At 35.4% G+C, this 19,553-nt stretch overlaps 1 protein-coding gene across 12 annotated transcripts in view; it reads left to right on the top strand.

Annotated features, from left to right (window-relative positions):
- The window catches only part of SCN2A (sodium voltage-gated channel alpha subunit 2), a 181,593-nt gene that overhangs the window by 110,377 nt on the left and 51,663 nt on the right, over window positions 1–19,553 (top strand). For all 12 annotated transcript variants that reach the window (XM_004464382.4, XM_071216339.1, XM_058300720.1 and 9 more), the window contains 4 exons: window positions 972–1,259; window positions 7,722–8,066; window positions 11,679–11,811; window positions 16,116–16,354. In XM_004464382.4, coding sequence (XP_004464439.1) covers window positions 972–1,259; window positions 7,722–8,066; window positions 11,679–11,811; window positions 16,116–16,354 — 1,005 coding nt within the window. The remainder of the gene's footprint in view (window positions 1–971; window positions 1,260–7,721; window positions 8,067–11,678; window positions 11,812–16,115; window positions 16,355–19,553) is intronic.

The following is a 19,553-nucleotide window of genomic DNA, read 5'->3' as shown; positions in this document are numbered from 1 at the left end:
TATTCCTGTCTCTATGTGGTTTCTTTGTTTAACCTGTGGGAAAGTCAGACACAGGGGAGGGGGTTTGCCTTTTCCCAGTGCATATCAGGGGAAACTGAGCTAGAGTGTGTTAATTATTGCAAGCCTCTAACACAAACACAGAAAATCATTACATTCTCTGCATTCTACCTTGTAAGTCCTGTAATTTGAACTTGATGAATCATCAAATTAAGGCAAGAATTTCTCTGATTATATTTGCTTGACAATGACATTAACTAATCCAGTTACCTATTTTGGCTTTTCTTGGACTTGAGAATGGTTTACATTTAACACTAAGTATCCTTAAATATGTAAAAAAGTTCAGAGAAATAAAATATACTTGGGTAGTAGTAACAGCATTGAAACATGCTATTTTTGCAAAAAGTACACTATTGTAGTTAACAAATTCATGCAAAGTCAATGGTTTCGGATTCCCCCGTAGGTGATCCGTAAAATGCCTTTGTTTTGCCTTCTCTTAGTGAAATACTCAATTTAAATCAAAGGAAAAATATTCATTAAAATAAAATGCATGACCAAAATAAATTCAATTATTCAGGAAAAAACTAAAAGTCATTGTAAAGTGGATGTGTGATAGAAAGCAAACACCAGTCCAGTTTAAACAGGAAACAATTAATTCTTAAATTCTTTCTTTCTGAAGAAATTGCTAAATCATAGCAAATATTGTTATGTTGTTTGATGTTTTCTCAGAAATAATCAGAAGGCATAGTATGAGGCCAGACTTGAAGGTTTTCCTCTGTGTCACGTGTATCATCTTCCACATTCTACTTTATTCTTTGATCTAACTACATTCAAGGTAGAGCTTTCCAAAATATAGAATGGAATAGAGCCTCACTCTTTTAATATCATATATATGATAGTAAGAATAAATTAAGTAATAACATGAATACATTTTTTAAAGTGCATATGCAACCACCACTTCCTTGCCATTCTAGGCAGCAGCTGCAGCAGCATCCGCTGAGTCAAGAGACTTCAGTGGCGCTGGCGGGATGGGAGTGTTCTCAGAGAGCTCTTCAGTAGCATCAAAGTTGAGTTCCAAAAGTGAAAAAGAGATGAAGAACAGAAGGAAGAAAAAGAAACAGAAAGAACAATCCGGAGAAGAAGAGAAGGAAGAGGGAGTCCGCAAATCAGAATCTGAAGACAGCATAAGAAGAAAAGGCTTCCGTTTTTCCTTAGAAGGAAGTAGGCTGACATATGAGAAAAGGTTTTCTTCTCCACACCAGGTAAAACTATTAGATTACATAAATTGCATTTTCATAACAAATAATGGATCCTTTCAGACAATGCCAGCATTTGGTAAGGAAGAAATGCCTTCCCTCTGGGTAGCACAAGGCTGTCATATCAGACTGGGAATGTTCGTCACAATGTTTTGGTTATCACTTCAGAGAATTTGTGTTTTACAACTTCCTGGGATCCCTGAAAATTATTTTTTGGAGCATAGACCCTACAGAATTGGGGAAGGCTTTGTTTTTGAGGTTTTATTCTATGCTGAAGCATCAAGGAGAAATTTTCCAGATGAGGAATTATCAACATGTGGTTTCCATACATTCATAGTTACTGTGCCTGGAACCAGTGAACTGTGAGTTTTCTGAGTGGCAAGTTTCCAGGAGTGAATTGTGGACTCTTTGAGGTGATCTGCGAGGTTGTTCCTACCCACATGCAAGCTTCACGTGTAGAGTGCATTCTTCATGCCCTTATTTGAAAGGGAACCAAAGCAAGCTTTTTCTAAAAAAAAGTAACCAAAATTCTTGGGTATACATGCACTTAGGAAGATTTATGACACTAAATTAACAGTGGCATTTAATTATTTGATTATCTGTAATAATAATTATAAAAAATGCAACAACAGCATTGATATCCACAATAATGGCTAACATACAATGGATTGCTACTTGTACTCATTTAACCTCCTCACTACAATCCTAGGTAGGGACTATAATTATTTTCTCTTTTTAAATTTTATTAAAGTATATCATTCATACTTGAAAATATATATACAGTAAGTGTATGGGAAAAGTTGTGAACTTTCAAAATAAACATGCAGAACATCATACAGAGGTCCTATACATCACCCCCTACCAACACCTTGCATTGTTGTGAAACATTTCTTACAAATTATGAAAGAATATTGTCAAAATATTTCTACTGACTATAGTTCATATTTTACATTTGATGTATTTTCTCCCACTCACCTACTATTATTATTATCATTGATATATTTTTATTACAAGTTATGAACTTACAAAACAATCATGCACATGTGTAGAATTCCCACACAATACCCTTCACCAACTTACCACATCATGGCGGAACATTAGAGAATATGAGATAATACCATCAGATTATTACCACCAACCATGGTCCATAGTGAACATTTGGCACACTTTTTTAATATGCACCCCCCCCCCATTATCAACACAGCACATCTTTGGCATTGATGCAAGAATATTACAGTATTGCTGTTAGCCACAGTCCGTAGGTCACATCACCTGTATTTTCCCCATGCTTCACATTCCCACCACCCTGCAATAGTGACGTATATCCACTCTAGCTCACAGAAGGACACTCTTGCATCTGTGCCATTAACCACAATTCTTATCCACCTCTGGGTTCCTTATGTTATTCAGTTCACAGATTATTCTCTAGCTTTCTTTCAGTTGACATTTACATTGCTATACTACCCTTTTCATCCACAATCCCATTTATAAACCAGCTGCTACTCACTGTAATGTGTTACCATCACCTCTACCCAAATCCACACTTTTACAATAAAGTTAATTAAAACTTCTACATATATAAGCATCAGCAGTCCTTCTCAGCCCCCCTCTTACCTCCTACTAACCTATACTCTAGGTTTTAACACCATGCATTTATACTTTGTATTTAATTCATATTAATGAGACCATACAATATTCATCCTTTTGTGTCTGGCACTTAACATAATGTCTTCAAGATTCATCCATGTTACCATATGTGTCCCAATTTCATTTCTTTTTACTGCAGCATAGTATTCCATCACACATTTATACCACATTTTGTTTATCCATTCTTCAGTTGATGGACACTTGGGTTGTATCCATCTTTGGCAATTGAGAATAACACCACTATAAACATCAGTGTGCAGATGTCTGTTCATGTCATAGTTTTCAGTTCTTCTGGAAAAATTCCTAGTAGGGGAACTGCTGGATAGTATGGCAATCCTATATTTAGCTTCCTAAGGAACTGCCAAACTGTCTTCCATGGAAACTGCACCATTTTATAATCCCACAAACAGTGAAAGAGTGTTCCTGTTTTTCCACATCCTCTCCAGCACTTAATTGTTTTCTATTTTTCACTAATGGTCATTCGATACACTGTGAGATGATGTCTCACTGTCATTTTGATATGCATTTCCCTAATACCTAGTGATATGAAACATTTTTTTAATGTGCTTTTTTGGTCATTTGTATTTCCTTTTTGGAGAAATGTCTATTTAAATCTTTTGCCCATTTTTTAATTGGATTGCTTGTTCTTTTATTGCTGAGTTGTAAGATCTCTTTATATAGAAAGAAAATCAAACCCTTATTGGGTATGTGGTTTACAAATATTTTCTCTTCTTTTGTTGCATGTGCTTCAGTGTAAGTTTAAGAATGCATCAGGGGATGGATGTGGTTCAAGTGGTTGAGTGCCTGCTTCCCACATGGGAGGTTCAGGGTTCAGTTGCTGGTGCGCCCCAAAACTAAAAAAAAAAAACAACAAGCAAACAATTGAAGAAACCAACTCAGGGGAGCTTATGTGGCTCAGTGGTTGAGCCCTAGCCTCTCACATATGAGGCCCCAGGTTCAATCCCTAGCCCCCAGTGCCTCAGAAAAAAAAAAAGAAAAGAAGAAAAAAATGAATGCACCACCTTCCATCAGGTCTTGAAGATGTTTTCCTATATTCTCTTCTAAGAACTTCATGGTTCTTGCTTTTATAATTAGCTCTTGGATCCATTTTGAGTTAATTTTTGTATAATGTGTGAGATAAGGATTCTCTTTCTTTCAGATATGGATATCCAGTTCTCCCTGCACCATTTGTTGGATAGACTGTTATGCCACAGCTGGCTGGGTTTGACAGGCTTGTCAAAAATCACTAGACTATTGATGTGAGGGTCTGTTTCTGAACCATCAATTCAGTCCCATTGGTCTATGTGTCTATCTTTATGCCATTACCATGTTGTTTTTACCAGGGACTATAATTATTCTTAATTTACAGAGTTGAATAGAAGAGGAGGGTTAACTCCTTTGTCAAGTGTCTATTCAATGCAGAGTTCTATTTGTGCTATCATACCTAATGCTAACAACAGCCCAGCATGTTTTATTTCCATTATTATTTAACCTCAGTAAAGTTAAATAAATTGTCCAATGTCATGTAATTAGTAAGGGTTGAGGTGGTGCTCAAACTTAGCCTTACTCTGAAACCTGAACTTTCTTCCTTATCAGGCTGGCTAAAATGAACATCTTTAAAAATGGATGAGGACATTATAAACAGTCAGCAACTTCATGCAACATGGAATGTCTGATCCAAAACTGGGGTTTGTTTGATAGATATCTGTACAAAAATAGATTTAAGGACTTTTTTTCTGACTCTTAGGTAGAATCAAAGTAGAGAGGCAAGTGGAGAAGGAAAGGAAAGGAGAAAGAGAAAATAACACTAATCGCTTCCCCCTTTCATGCCCTAGAAGTGATATGGATAATGCCAGACCAGGTAGAGATTCTTAACCTGAGTATAATGATGGAAGGTCCATGGCTTTTGTCAGAATTTTCAAAAGTCCCTGGCATGATAGTATTAAGAACTACTTTCTGTAATGCCATGATTGAAAGGAGATTGTGTTGGTAACCATTCCTGTTCTTCATAATTTAAAAACATAATGTAGGCTTTTGCTGTAAGACTGTAATTTTCTCCAAAGAGTAGGTGGATTTTATGCAATATTTCTTAAACTCCAATTTGACTTGTTAGTGTGAGAGAGAGGAGAAAAAGTCACGAGTGAAATCTCTAATCAATTCTCAAGGCAAGCTGGATATTTTATTTTGAAACTTTGTAAAATACAGTTGACCTTAAGTTATTACTTACCCCATTATTTGATAAACCATGAGTTTGCTTTTTAGAAATTCATGTGGTATGGTTGGATTTTTCTTATTTGTGGCATAGATTTGATTGCTATGGATTTTAAACTGATGTAAGCAAAAGAAGTTGATGCTAACAGATTGGGGGGGTAATCATGTTTTATACAGTTGTTACATGTAAGCTATGCTCTTTTGTGGAATATAATTCACCTCTTTGTACCTTAAGAAATGCTGTATGCAGTTTTACAACTTATTTCCTTCTAATAATCCTATTGACTCCAATTGAGTGGGGTACCTATAGTTAAAATATAAACTCATCAGACAAAAAAAAACAACAACAACATTATATGCTAAGTGAAAGAAACCAGACACAAAGTACTACATATTGTATGATTCCATTTATATAAAATGTCAATATAGATCAATTTATAAAGATGAAATTAGACTAGTGGTTATATAGGGCTGGAGAAGGAACACTAAGGAACATAGAGTTTTTCTTCTTGAAGTAATGAAATTATTCTAAAATTTTTTGTGATGTTGAATGCACAACATTGTGATTATACTAAAAACCATTGATTGTACACTTTGGATAGATCATATGGTATGTGAATATAGCTCAATAAAACTGCTTAATAAATTAAAATACCAGGTCTTTAACCAAGAGTGATACATGCAAATGATTTCTACTTTATTTCGTATTACCAAGCATATTTTGTCTTCCTGTATTTTTGATAATCAGAAGGTCAGAAATCCTGCAACTGTTATTCCTCATGGCTATTTAAATAACTTTTTAAAATGAGAGAAAGGAGGCATGAAAGAAACTGAGGATTTTTAGTCTTGGAGAAGTTTAAAATAATAACTATCTGGAAAACAAAGTGAAAGAATGCATCTACTGATGTAGTTGATCATAGGATGAAAAAACATGGGGACAGGAAAAAAGAAATGACTTCCATTGGGGAAAGGGAAAGTCTTAGGTATGATATTTTCTGTAAATATGGGATCTTATAATGTAAGATAGCATCTAACAGCAATAGACATATTTTTGAGAAAAAATAGGTGATTAGCTGAATAGAAAATTAAAGGCAAATTTATTTATCAGGGGGTATGCAAAAATATATAGGGACAAAAATCATTATTTTAATTAGCTTTAAATCCTTTGGCAAGAAAAATATTGAACTAATAATATTAATATGAGAACCTTAGTATTCTTTCCATTAAGAATGATAGAAATCCAAATCAAATCAGCTTAAGTAAAACAAGATAATTTATCTGCTCATGTAAATAATGCCCGTGAGTAGCTTCAGGCATGGCTAGATTCAGAGACTCAAAACACAGGATCACAACCAAATTTTTCTTCAAACCTCAGTCCATATTCCTTCAATATGGTGGCAAGATGGCTACTGTGGCATCAAGCTTATATCCAATATTTTCATCCATCCCAATTGAATAAACGCCTCTTTCCCAACAGATGCATAAAAAGCTTATATCCAATATTTTCACCTATCCCAATGAATAAATGCCTCTTTCCCAACAGTCATATAAAAAGGACCATGTAGGCTCTTGTGCCCATCTCTAAACCATTCTCTAGGGCCAGAAGTATAGTATACACTGGTTTGCTAAGTCCTGGTCATGGGCTCAGTGCTGGGTCTACGAATTGGGGTCAGTACCTCCCCTGAGTACCTGGTCTGAGAGGTGAGGAACATTTCTCGAGGACAGTCAGGGTACTGTCAACAGAAGAAGATGAATATAAGACAAAAAAGAAAAAAAGAAAAACAAGATATGTTCACTAGAGTGTAGTTATAAAATCGACAGTAACATTCAAGAAATGATTCATTGTGCTCAATGCTGCTGTGGGTATGAAACAAGGTAAACTGCATGATGGCAGTGACAGCCATTCAGAAAATTGTTAAATGAGTGGCCACATTCTTAGTAAAAACAAGGTTTTCATAAATGCAGTGCTCTGCAGATTTATTGAGACAGATAGGAGTGAAAATCGGGGAATGAGTCATAGAGTTCTTTCAGTTTGATTCATTTAATTTATTCATGAAGACCAGTATAAAATATGCAAAGGGAAGGGGAGAAGCTCTCCTTGTGCTGTAATTAAACAAACCTACTAGCAAGATTGATTCTATTTTCCTTTGTGGTAAGATCTGCATCAAGATGTGGTTAGTAGTGTCCTCTTAGGAATATTTTTGGCTTCAAAGAATTTAAATGTAGATGTGTTTTTAATTACTTTGCATTGGATTGTTAAATGAGATTTACTTTAGAGAAGGAGCCAGGAAAATGTTAATTCTAACTACCAGGAATGGGACAAAGTAACGTCCAGGGGTACCTCTGCCTGTCTTAAGACATACATAAAGTACATGAAAGTGATGGAAAATGAGAACCCAAGATGAGAAATGAAGGGAGGAAAAGGGAAAAAAGAAAAAGCAACCCAAAAGAGGTGAACCTAGGAGAGAGTGCCAGAACCCCACATCATTACCATCAAAGCCCTGATTCCACCTGTCGAAAGATGTGCCAAGTTTCACATTCCAGGATCCCAGCTCTTACTCCTATTCTTGTTTTTGTTTTGTTTTGTTGTTATTTTCTTGTTATTCATAGTCTTTATTGAGCATTCGTGGATCCCTTTTCTCTCCAAGACGCAACAGTAGGGCAAGTCTTTTCAGCTTCAGAGGTCGAACAAAGGATATTGGCTCGGAGAATGACTTTGCCGATGATGAGCACAGCACCTTTGAAGACAACGACAGCCGAAGAGACTCTCTGTTTGTGCCGCACAGACACGGAGAACGGCGCCACAGTAACGTCAGCCAAGCCAGCCGAGCCTCCAGGGTTCTCCCCATTCTGCCCATGAATGGGAAGATGCACAGTGCTGTGGATTGCAACGGCGTCGTCTCCCTGGTCGGGGGCCCTGCTGCCCTCACATCTGCTGGGCAGCTCCTGCCAGAGGTGAGGACAACCAAGACATGCAGCTTGTGGGAGGGGAGCTGTAGCTGGGTTAGGCAGGAGGGTTTCCCTTAGTGTTTCACATCTAAGGATTTTGCTAAGTGAATTGTTCAAAGGCTGGGGATTGGTTCTATCAAGCTATGAACTTATTTTGCCAAACTGTCTATGCAGACTTTTTCTACAAATTAATTAATTAAAAACATAGGTTGGATCTTATAAAATAAAAAATATTCCTTCATCATTATTACCACTGGTATGGAGTTTGCCAGAAAAGCAAAGCAACAATTTGTCAAGCATAATGTTTTAATGAATACAATCAAATTAAATGCAAGAAAAGTAATGTTCACAAATAATATTAATATTCATCTTCACCATGTTGCTATTGCTGTTAGTTTAAAAGGGGAATTTGATATTCCCACTTGAAGGAGATGCTATTACTAAATCCTATAGTACAACATTCTCTTCCTTTGCAGGTTGGAGTGCTGTAACATTTTTAGCAGCCACTCAAATAACCTCAGCGCCTGTACATTCAGGAGTAAAAGAAGCAACTTTAAGTACCTAGTGCAGACCTGTGTGTTTATATTACCATTATGAATTCTTTTGTAAAACACGTGGCCACAAATCAAGCATGGAGTTTCAAATAAATACAGATACTTTGAGGGAAATATTTTTAGCAGTTTCTTATAACACCTAAAATGCTTTTAGTATTTGACACTAAATAAAACCTTGCTTGCTAGTGTAAGCATCATCCAGCAACGTCATTTGGTTGTCCTATAGCTTTCTGAATCATATTAATATCCTTTTTGTATGATTTTTAAAAAATTTAATGCCATTCAATATTTTTAGAAGAGCTCTTTAAGATGCATTAAAATCTTATAGAGCAGTTTTCAGTCACTTAATAGGGGAGCTTCTTACCTTGGGTTATAGAAATAGGCATTGATCCTCTTCCCTTCTTTCATGTGGCCTTTCCCTGCCCTTTGCTCCTAGACAAGTATCCAAGTATCCTGGAGTCTAATGAAATCACTGGAAAAGCAGAACTTTGTAATGAAGGAACCAGGAAGAAAGCTGTAGGAATGTCAATGTTAAAAAAAAAATAACAGCTATGTGCCAGATGCTGTCCAGAACATTTTACATGTGTTGATTCATTTAATCCTTACCATAATTCTTTAAAATACTTATATTATTCACATTTTACACAAGAAAAAACTGAGACATCTGCATAGGAGAACTAGGATTTTCCCCCAGGCATGCTGGCTGCTGAACCCATAACCTATCCATTTTGCAATATTGCCTCTACTGAAATTTTTTACCTTGCTCAAATGGAAAAGAAAAGATGGCTAAAAAAAAAAGCACTTTATTTTGACCTGTATTTCCTGATATGTGCTTCGCCCCCACACTGCTTACATTTACATCCCCTGGGATGTTTATTTAAGAGGAGATTCTTGGGATCCATGCAGACGTACTCAGACAGAAATGATGAGGACAAGGACTGGGAACCTTCTCCCTTGAAAAGCATCCCACATGATTCTTATGCACGATAAAGTATAAAAATCTTTGATTTGATTTCCATAAATGTTAAATGAGCAAACCAAATAAATCTACAACTACTTTGCATGAGTATAAGGAGGACTATCAGTCTGTCAGATCCAGAAAACATTTAGCATTTATCAATAATTACTCTAAATCTCATGTACCATCAGAGGGGATGAGATGAACCTCTGAAGGCAAAATTGGGACTAGAGGAATCACTTAAACTCCTCATCTGCATTTTCCAACCTTGCAATTAGGTGCTCTGAGTTAGGTCGTGGCACTGTGGTGCAGAATGAACTGAAGGTGCAGACAAATGAGGTAGGCTTTGAGGGCTACAAAACAGAAATCAGAATAGAAAATAAACAGCTGTGGACAAATAACATACCCTAAGCACATAATTTCCTATACTTTACATGGAAATGCAACTGAGGGAAATTATCTTAAGAATTTTCTCACAGTAAGATCTAAAAAAAAAAAAAGGTAATGTCATAAAGTTTCTGGAATCTATCATTAAAAATTAAATAGAGGGGAGGTCCATGGTTTGGTTCCTGGTGCCTCCAAAAGAAGACGAGCAGGATGGTGAGCTGGCGCGATGGGTAGGCACAGCAAGATGATGTGACAAGACGATGCAACAAGAGACACAAGGGGAAAAACATAACCAGAGACACAACAAAGCAGGGAACAGAGGTGGCTCAAATGATTAGGCACCTCACTCCCACACTGGAGGCCCCAGTTTCAGTTCCCAGTGCCTCCTAAAAATCAAAGAAGATGAACAGACACAGCAAGTGCAAACAACAAGGGGGCAGGGAGAGTTAAATAAATAAAATTTTAAAAAATTAAACAGTTCTAGAATTGTACATTTAGGCTCTATGAAGCAGGCCTAGATGACCCTTAAGCTACCCTATTTTTTTTTCCTTAAAAATTTGCCTCTCTCTGAGCAGGCAAAATATTCTAAATTCTGAGAGTCACCATTTTAATTTAAAGCTTTTAATTTTAGAGAGGGCATATTTCCTTGCTCATTACTCTTATTTCTCTTTTTACCTTAAAATTAATTTCAGAGTAACCTATGTGGATGTTTACCAACATTAGTGACAATCATATCAATTGAATGGAAACTGCCTTTGAATATATTTGCATTAGAGGTATACAGTTTAATAAATATAATGTTAATTATTTCTCAACTTAATAGGGTCAAAATAGATGAATGAACAGGATCCATATTGCTAATTTAGAAACAGTGAAAATCCACAGAAAACTGAAAGTGACCTATATTATTAACACTCAGACATGCATTTGAAATGCTTGAGTTTTGTTCCTTTTTCCTATTATAAATAACTTCATTATTTGATCTCCTGAAGTAGAAATAGATTTTGGTTGTTGAAATCTTGGTAAGTTTATTTGGGAATAGAAAGGTATCAAATCATTATATTATTGCTAAAAATACCCCACACCCCAATTGGTGTTATTCCTTTAAATGAGAGTTTAAAGATAGGTCATTTTGTGGATGGAGTTGTTTTGTAGATGCAAGACAAAGTTATAGATTAGTTCTAAAATTTAGTTTAATTATTGTGGATATTTAGAAATGTTATCAGACTCTAATGAATGAACACACTTTACAAATAGAATTCACATTTTAGGAAGACATGCATATTAGGGAAATCTTTAAAATTCTCTTCATACATTAAAACATGTCTATATATAAACATATTTGTCTATAAACATTTAATAACTCAATATGACAACAAATCAAAGAGCAGTATGTTCCTGACAGAAGTCTTAGGTCAGATTGTTTAAAAGAAAAAAAAACGTGATCTACCCAGTAGTAGGCATGGTTCCTCCAGCTCAAAGCTCCAGGATGGAGGACTAGAAAGAGTCTATCTTGATGGCAAACCTAGGTATCTCTGAAAGCTGGGAATATGATGGGGCTTGCAGATACTTCCCAAGAATGATAATTCCAGAATGTTTTAATGAGCTATTTAGACCTAAGAAAGGATAGTGATCACTTGGTAATACCAATTGTAGGACAGCTTTGGGTATTGCTACCCTCCAGAATAATGGTTTTTTCATCTGAAATTTTGTTTTTAGGGCACTACTACTGAAACAGAAATAAGAAAGAGACGATCCAGTTCTTATCATGTTTCCATGGATTTGCTGGAAGACCCTACAACAAGGCAAAGAGCAATGAGTATAGCCAGTATTTTAACAAACACCATGGAAGGTATGTCAATACGTCAAATGTTTTAAACCATAGTTACTTGGTTTTGCTCTGGTAATGATGCAAAAACGTACTTCTATAAATTGCAAGAAAATATGTCCTAACTGGCTACCATGTTATCTTGTACCACATGTACCAAACATGTATTTCTACTATCCAGTGTAGATTTTTACATTTAGCTTCCAGAAAGCTGATGCAAACTCTAGATAAACTTGAGATACTACTTTTGTAGATAAAACTGGTGAAACTTGTTACATGACATTGAAAGGAGTGTGATGTATTTATTGTTGTTGTTATTATGCTAACCCATTTGAATTGTATTGATTTCTTGAGATGAAAGTTATGGAATCCTTTGATTTAACCAGAAATATAAATGAAAAATGTGAATTAGAGTTTGATAGTAATCTCAATGAAGCAAAGTTTTCAAAATTGTCTAGTTCTACTTTTGCCTCTCTCTGACCAGAGTGTTACAATATATCAGTTTTCTCTTTAGTTGTAGATTACATTTGAGTAGTTAAACTTTTGTTTAGAATGCTGGATCATAGAATGCCAAATATAAAGACTTTGGGAACAGCTTGACCTGCGATCAATTCCTGGCTCTGCCACGTTAAATGTGCTCATTTAGGACTCTGAATTTCATTTTGCTCATTAGCAGAATGTGGATAATGATGCTTAGGCATAAGGTTGTTGTAAGGATTATACATATATATGTGTGTATATATATTGAGTGCCTTCTAAAAGCCAGGTCCCTAATCTAGGGACCTGGCTTTTAGAAGGCACTCAATAAATATTATAACCAATAGTTGGTTTATTATTTTGCTGTTGTTAATTCATATCGTCATGCCTTTTCATACTGCAAGTGAACTCGAACATCAACTTCAACTACTTGTGAAATGTATTCTATCCTCCCCCTATTCCTACTCCCTCTTCTCCTCCCTTTCTCTTTTATCTTATTACCCCTACCTTGCCCCTCCATCCGTGTGTGTGTGTGTGTAGGTGTGTGTGTCTCTCTGTGTAGATGTGTGGATGTGTTAAAAAGAGAAAGGAGAAAAGAATGAGAAAGAATGAGAGAGAAGAGAGAGAAAAAATGTGACCTTTTTCATAATTATCAGTTCTTTTGAGATTGTATAGATTCTTTGAGTTATTCTTTTCTAGTCTGAATTCAAAGATCCCATGATATTAATATGAATACCAGAAGCCCAAAAGTCACAGCCAGGAAAAACTCACAATGTAGATGACCATATATATCACAGCCATATCAATATTACAAGACCCAATTTTCATAATGCCATAATACAGTATCAGACATCTTTTCACTGATTTCTATGGAATATTAAACTCTAGTACGTTCTTCTCCAACCTCACCTGCGTTAGCTTGCACTCCCTCTTCCACCCCAGCTGCCAGTAGCTTGCTCCTCCCTGTCCCTCCAGGTAAATCTTTTGAAGATTCTCTGGTCTTCTGCTCCTTGCCATAGCAAAACCACTGAGAGGAAGCTGCCAGTGGTTCTGCTACCGATGTCAGCAGCATGTCTGCTCCCTAAAGCAGGAAGTAGAGAAGGAGACAGGGTAAGTCTAAATCAATAGTCATACTTTGCACTTCTAGTACTTCTAAGTTTTAGCTAACATAGAAATTACTTTTAAAAATAACAAAATACCACCACCACAAGATTGGACTTATTCAGTAATTAAGATACAGTGTTCAAAATGAATGTACCCACCTCTCCCTCTAAGGAAACACATCTTGTGGTGTTGCCTTAGTATGAACAGATGTCCCAGAAATAAGTGTAACCAAGGAAGCAGGAGACTGACAGTAATTTGGTTTTAATACCTGCAGAGCTCTTGACTTTGTATTTTTATGAGGGACAGTATCTGTTTTCATTCTGTTTTCCATTAGTTATATAGAATGGAAAGCTGACTTTTCTCTATTCAATAATATCTAAACATTTAGAATGTGGCATTTGTCAAGGCTGATTGTTACCAATTCCTAGCACACACATGCATACTACAGCTAACTTTAATATAGTCATTTTTTGTTTCTGATATTGGAAAGGTTTCTTAGGTTGGCATAATTTGTTTATTTCAGGACCTTTTCTTCTAAGTCTAATCATGGTTTTGTTCATCTTCCCTCCTTATGAATCAGTCTTGTTGATCCAGCTGGAAACTTTTGTTTTCCTTCCTTTTAACTACAGTCAAGTCTCCATTGTCCTGGGGAAATGAATAGCCTCATGTTTAATAAAAAAGCAGTGAATGAACCAAAATAAATTGCTTGATTTTGGGGTATATTCTATGCAAAAAAAACATATAGAAATATTTCCTGGTCACATACTCATGAAGGATGGTGGGAGGGTGAATTGAGAAATCAAGGTGAACAGCACAATTTTTAATCTTAGCTATACGTTATCCTTAGTGTGGATAATCCATGCAGGAATAATGGAGAAGTGGCTGAAGTTCTCACCTCAGTGTGGTTTGTTTCAAAGTGTGAGATTCTCTTTTTTGCATGAATGATTGAACAATTTTCTTTTAGGACATAAACAACTTTGTTCTGTTTTTCTTGGTGTCAAGTTAAGCAACACCTACTGAATATTCCCTTTTGTGCTTTTCTCTGATATACTTTTTCTATACAATTTCTATTTGCTTCCCTTTATCTATGATGTAGCAGTTAACATTTATATATATGTATATTTTATGTGTATACATATATATATTCTGACAGTACACGGGCAAAGAGAGATTTGGTAGTTTCTCTTTTGTTATTTACTGTATATGATACCTTCTTTTATCTTCAGTGTAATTATGAGGTTATTCATGGGAATCTTAAAAACATCTACAAAATGACTAGTGTATAACAATTAAATTTATATTTTTTCTCTATCAACTCAAATATTCTTTATTGTTTACTAAATTGCATAGTAGGGGAAATGGAAATAACTGTTCACTTTAAGAATTTCATTATCTAAAGAGACATTTAAAGAATCTACCTAGAATGAAATTCCATTAAAGAAGAGCAGGAAATTAATTTACTTTAGAGAAATTGTAAACTTTATAACATTAGTTAGTGGAGAATGTTTATCAGCAGAACAAAAATTATCTCCTATGGTCTTGCTTGCCTGTTTCATTTGCTGGTTCCTCCCTTACAAAGTTTGGATTCATACTAAACTGTACAAGTTTTGAAGGATATTCCAGTAGCAACAATAGCAATACTAAGGTTACTGACCAGAGTCAATTATGCATTGGATGAAAAAAAGTCCTTCCATTTATTTGAGTTCTAAAAAGTGGTGGTCCCATGTTTCCAGAGAAGCAATAGGGTGTGCATCAATGATACTAGCAGAAAACAATAAATTGTGCATCTTTTTCCCACTCAAGAGTTGATTAAGAAATCATCATGCCAAAGGAAAATGGTGAATAATTTCCCACTTCCTAAGTCCTGAAACTTCTTTACCAAATCAAGTTTTGGAACTTTGGTTATCACCCTTCAAGATCTGTGCATTTCTGTCTTCTCTCTCCTATTATTTAGTCAAAATTCTTCTCTAAATCATTGTACTTTTTCTTAAATAAAAGTATTTAAATATATATATATATCATAGGTTTGGTGTGATATTTATATTTTTAATATTTAATATAAAAGTAACCATGAAAATTTTAAAATTCCACATATGTAACAATTAAGATCCTCTTGTATTTTACTAGTAGTGCCTGAGTCCCACTGTGTGAAACACTGAACTTTGCCAACAATGAAGACCCAGGTTTCATTATGTGGGAATTTTCTCTTCTTTTAAGGAGAAGGAAAACTGTTGAGTTTAATATGCAAGACTCTATTGAAAGAGGCTTAATTTGAGCCTTTCTGATTCAGACTGGTGACACTGACAAAACTATCACATTAAAACACCAAAAAGATTTATCTCACCCAAGATACTGAGATTCAGTATGCTAGTGAAGGTTTTTTGGACATCTCCTGAGAGAAGTCCTTGATAATATCCATGCCTCTTGACCTATCTGGAATATGATTGAGTTTTGTATATACTAAAAGTCCTGTTCAATAGTTTCTGACAGCTTTAAATATGATTATTGAGTAGTTTAATATTACAGATGGGCTCTTGGAAACTCTCTTTAGCCAAAATAACTTTGGAAAATTTACCAGCCATTTTGTATATTCCCTCTCTATGACAGCAAATCCATTATGAAATTCAGCCTGTTCCCCCATCAGATTAATTCAACTTCAGATTTTAAAAAATATTCTAACTTAAACTGAAGGCTGCTTAATAGAAAGAAAGCAGTTTTCATGAGTATTCTAACTTTTTTTCTTCCAGAACTTGAAGAATCCAGACAGAAATGCCCACCCTGCTGGTATAAATTTGCTAACATGTGTTTGATCTGGGACTGCTGTAAACCATGGTTAAAGGTGAAACACCTTGTCAATCTAGTCGTGATGGACCCATTTGTTGACCTTGCCATTACCATCTGCATTGTTTTAAATACACTCTTCATGGCCATGGAACACTATCCCATGACGGAGCAGTTCAGCAGTGTGCTGTCTGTCGGGAACCTGGTAAGGCTCAGTGAGGGCTTCTCTTCCCATTAAAAGAGTTGATGATTGCTATAATGAACTTTACATAACACTCTCAAGTTAAAGTGAACTAATTGGCCATGTATGCCTGGAGAGCAAAAGTTTAGCATCCTATTTCTTTGTAATAAAAATATATTGCTGCAGTTAAACATAGTGCAGAAGATTCAAAGTTTTATGTATAATTTTAGAATTGCAATTATGATCTGTTCCATGCTTCTGCCCAATGGGATCTAAGCCCCCTCTCAATCACAAGCAGAATGGGCATTACCATCCCAAATCCTCTAGATTGAGGAATGAACAAACGTAAGGGGGAATTGTAGCTATGGACTAAAGTAGACTTATTTTTCTAGTACTGGAAAAACTTATGACACTGATATAAAGGCAGTGGTCACCAGAGGTTCCAAGGGGAGGGAGAGGGAAGAAGAGGTGCAACACGGGGCATTTGGGAGACATTAGAATTCTTCTACATAACCTTGCAAAGATGGATATAGGCCATTATACATTTTGTCAAAACCTACATAATTGTGTGGTACAAAGTGTAAACCATAATGTAAACTATAGACAATGGTTAGTAGCAATACTTCAATATGTGTTCAATTGTAACAAATGTACCACACTAATGAAAGTTGTTAATAGGGAAAAGTGGGGGAAGGGGATTGGGGTATATGGGAATCCTTATATTTTTGATATAACATTATATAATCTAAAGCTTCTTTTAAAATAATAATAAAAAAACAAGGTCCTTCAAAAAAAAGAACTGAAATTAAATTGCTCATTAATTACAAAGATGATTATGATTTATGGTAGAAATTGGTATATAATAATAAAATGAGCAAAATACTTAGATATTTAGAATACATTCATTTGAGCATGTCTACATATACCAAGCAAATTATAAAATATTCCCAGTCAGATCATTTTCCCCCCCTGAGATGGCTCCCTCATTTGTTTGCTTGTTTTTGCTCATTATTTGTGCTCATTGTCTGCTCATGGTTTTTTGCTCATTGTCTGCCTGTTGTCTGTTTGTTTTTCCTTTAGGAGGCTCTGGGATCTGAACCTGGGACCTCCCATGTGGGAGACAGGTGCCCAACTGCTCAAGCCACATCCACTCCCTGCTTCCTTTTTGTTTTTACTCATTGTCTGCTTGTTGCCTTGCTCATTGTTTTTGCGCATTGTCTGCTCATTGTTCGTTTTTCTTCTTTAGGAAGCACTGGGAACTGAACCCAGGGCTTCCCACGTGGGAGGTGGGTGCTCAACTGCTTGATCCACATCTGTTTCCCCAGATCATTTTGAAATATCATTTATAATTGCCTGAGATGGATTTTTTGGGGAGGAGACTTCATGGGGGGGGGGGGGTGTATTACTTCTATTTGTATTTTTCCTGTAATTTTAGGAATATATCAGTAATGATTTTTGTATATATTTTAATTAAAACTTACATTAACTTTCACTGGATACTTGGTAGAGTGACAGAAGTGAAAGTAAAGTGAAAGTGAAAGTCCAAAATCAATGTGTTGGCAGTATCAAGCTTTCTCCCAAGCCTATAGCATTCTAGTGGTGGCTTGCTGATAATCCATAACTCAATCTCTGCCTCCATCACATAGCCATCTCTCTTCCTATTTGTCCCTTCCTCCTGTGTCCAAATTTCCTGCTTATAAGATCTCCAGTCACACTAACTTAAGGCCAATCCTGATTTAGTATGGCCTTACCTTGCTAATAAAATCTTCAAAGATCTTATTTACAGATGGGTTCACATCATGCAACTGGGTGTTTAGACTTGAATATGTCTTTGTGGAGGACATGATTCAATCCATAACAAAAACAGCTGCAAAAATCATCACCAAAATACTAGCAAACCAAAGTAAACAATATAGAAAAAGGATTATACAACATGACCAGGTGGAATTTATCCCAGGAATGTACAGTAATGTAACACAGACCACCATACCAATGAATAAAAAAGGAACAAAGTTCTAATACATGGAACAGAGTGGATGAATCTTGAAGACATAATGTTGAGTGAAATAAACCAGACACAAAAGGATAAATATTTTTATGATTTCACTGATTTGAAATAGAATAGAATAAGCAAACTCATAGAGTCAGAATCTTGAATATAGGTTACCAGGGAATGGGGTGTGGATAGAGAATGGAAAGTTAAGGCTTAAAATGTACAGGGTTCCTATTTGGAATGATAGAAATGATGATAGCACAACATTGTGAATTTAATTAACAGCACGGAAATATATATATATATCTGAATGTTATTTAAAGGGAACTATATATGTGGTAAAAGAACACATTTTTTTAATCCACTGAATTACATTACACAAACAATGAAAACTACATTAAACCATGGACTATAGTTGATAGTACAACTATAAAAATGTGCTGTCATCAATTGTAAATTTCCATACCAATGCAAGGTGTTAATAATAGGGTAGTATAAAGGAATGCTATATTTTATGCATGATTGTTCTGTAAACCCACAACTTCTCTAATAAAGGGGAAAAAATAGGAAAAAAGCACATGATCATCTCAATAGATACAGAAATACCTAATAACAAAATTGTATGGGAATAGAAGGGAATTTTGTCAAAATTATAAAGGTTATCTTAAAAACCCCACATATCCATACAATAAAATACTTTGGATATTATTTGGCCATGGAAAGGAATGAAGCATGCTATAACATGGGTGAACCTTGCAACCATTATACTAAGAGAAAGAAGCCAGACACACAAGGCCAATTATTGTATGAGTCCATTTATATGAATGAAATGCCCAAAATAGTCCAATCCATAAAATCAGGAGGCAGATGGGGAAAATGAGGAATGACTGCTATTGGGTCTAGAGTTTTTTGGGAGGGCAGTGATAAAAGTGCTCTGAAATTAGATAGAAGTGATGGTGACATAATTCTATGAATATATAGAAACTCTAAATTGTACTCTGTCTGTTTTTCCATATTATGAATGTATCACAATTATTCATCCAATCACCTATTGATGGGAATTAAAGTTGGTTCCAAATATTTTGCTGCCATGAATAATGCTACAGTAAACGTCCTTGTATATATCACCTTTTATAATGCTACTTCAATTTCTATAGAATAGATTGTCGCATTGAGATCGCCATATTAAGGATATATTCTTTGGTTTTAATGAATATGTGTTTGTATGTT

The sequence above is a fragment of the Dasypus novemcinctus genome, chromosome 7, assembly GCF_030445035.2.
Source record: "Dasypus novemcinctus isolate mDasNov1 chromosome 7, mDasNov1.1.hap2, whole genome shotgun sequence".
Classification (NCBI taxonomy): domain Eukaryota; kingdom Metazoa; phylum Chordata; class Mammalia; order Cingulata; family Dasypodidae; genus Dasypus; species Dasypus novemcinctus.
This window is presented reverse-complemented; position numbering and strand designations above follow the sequence as displayed.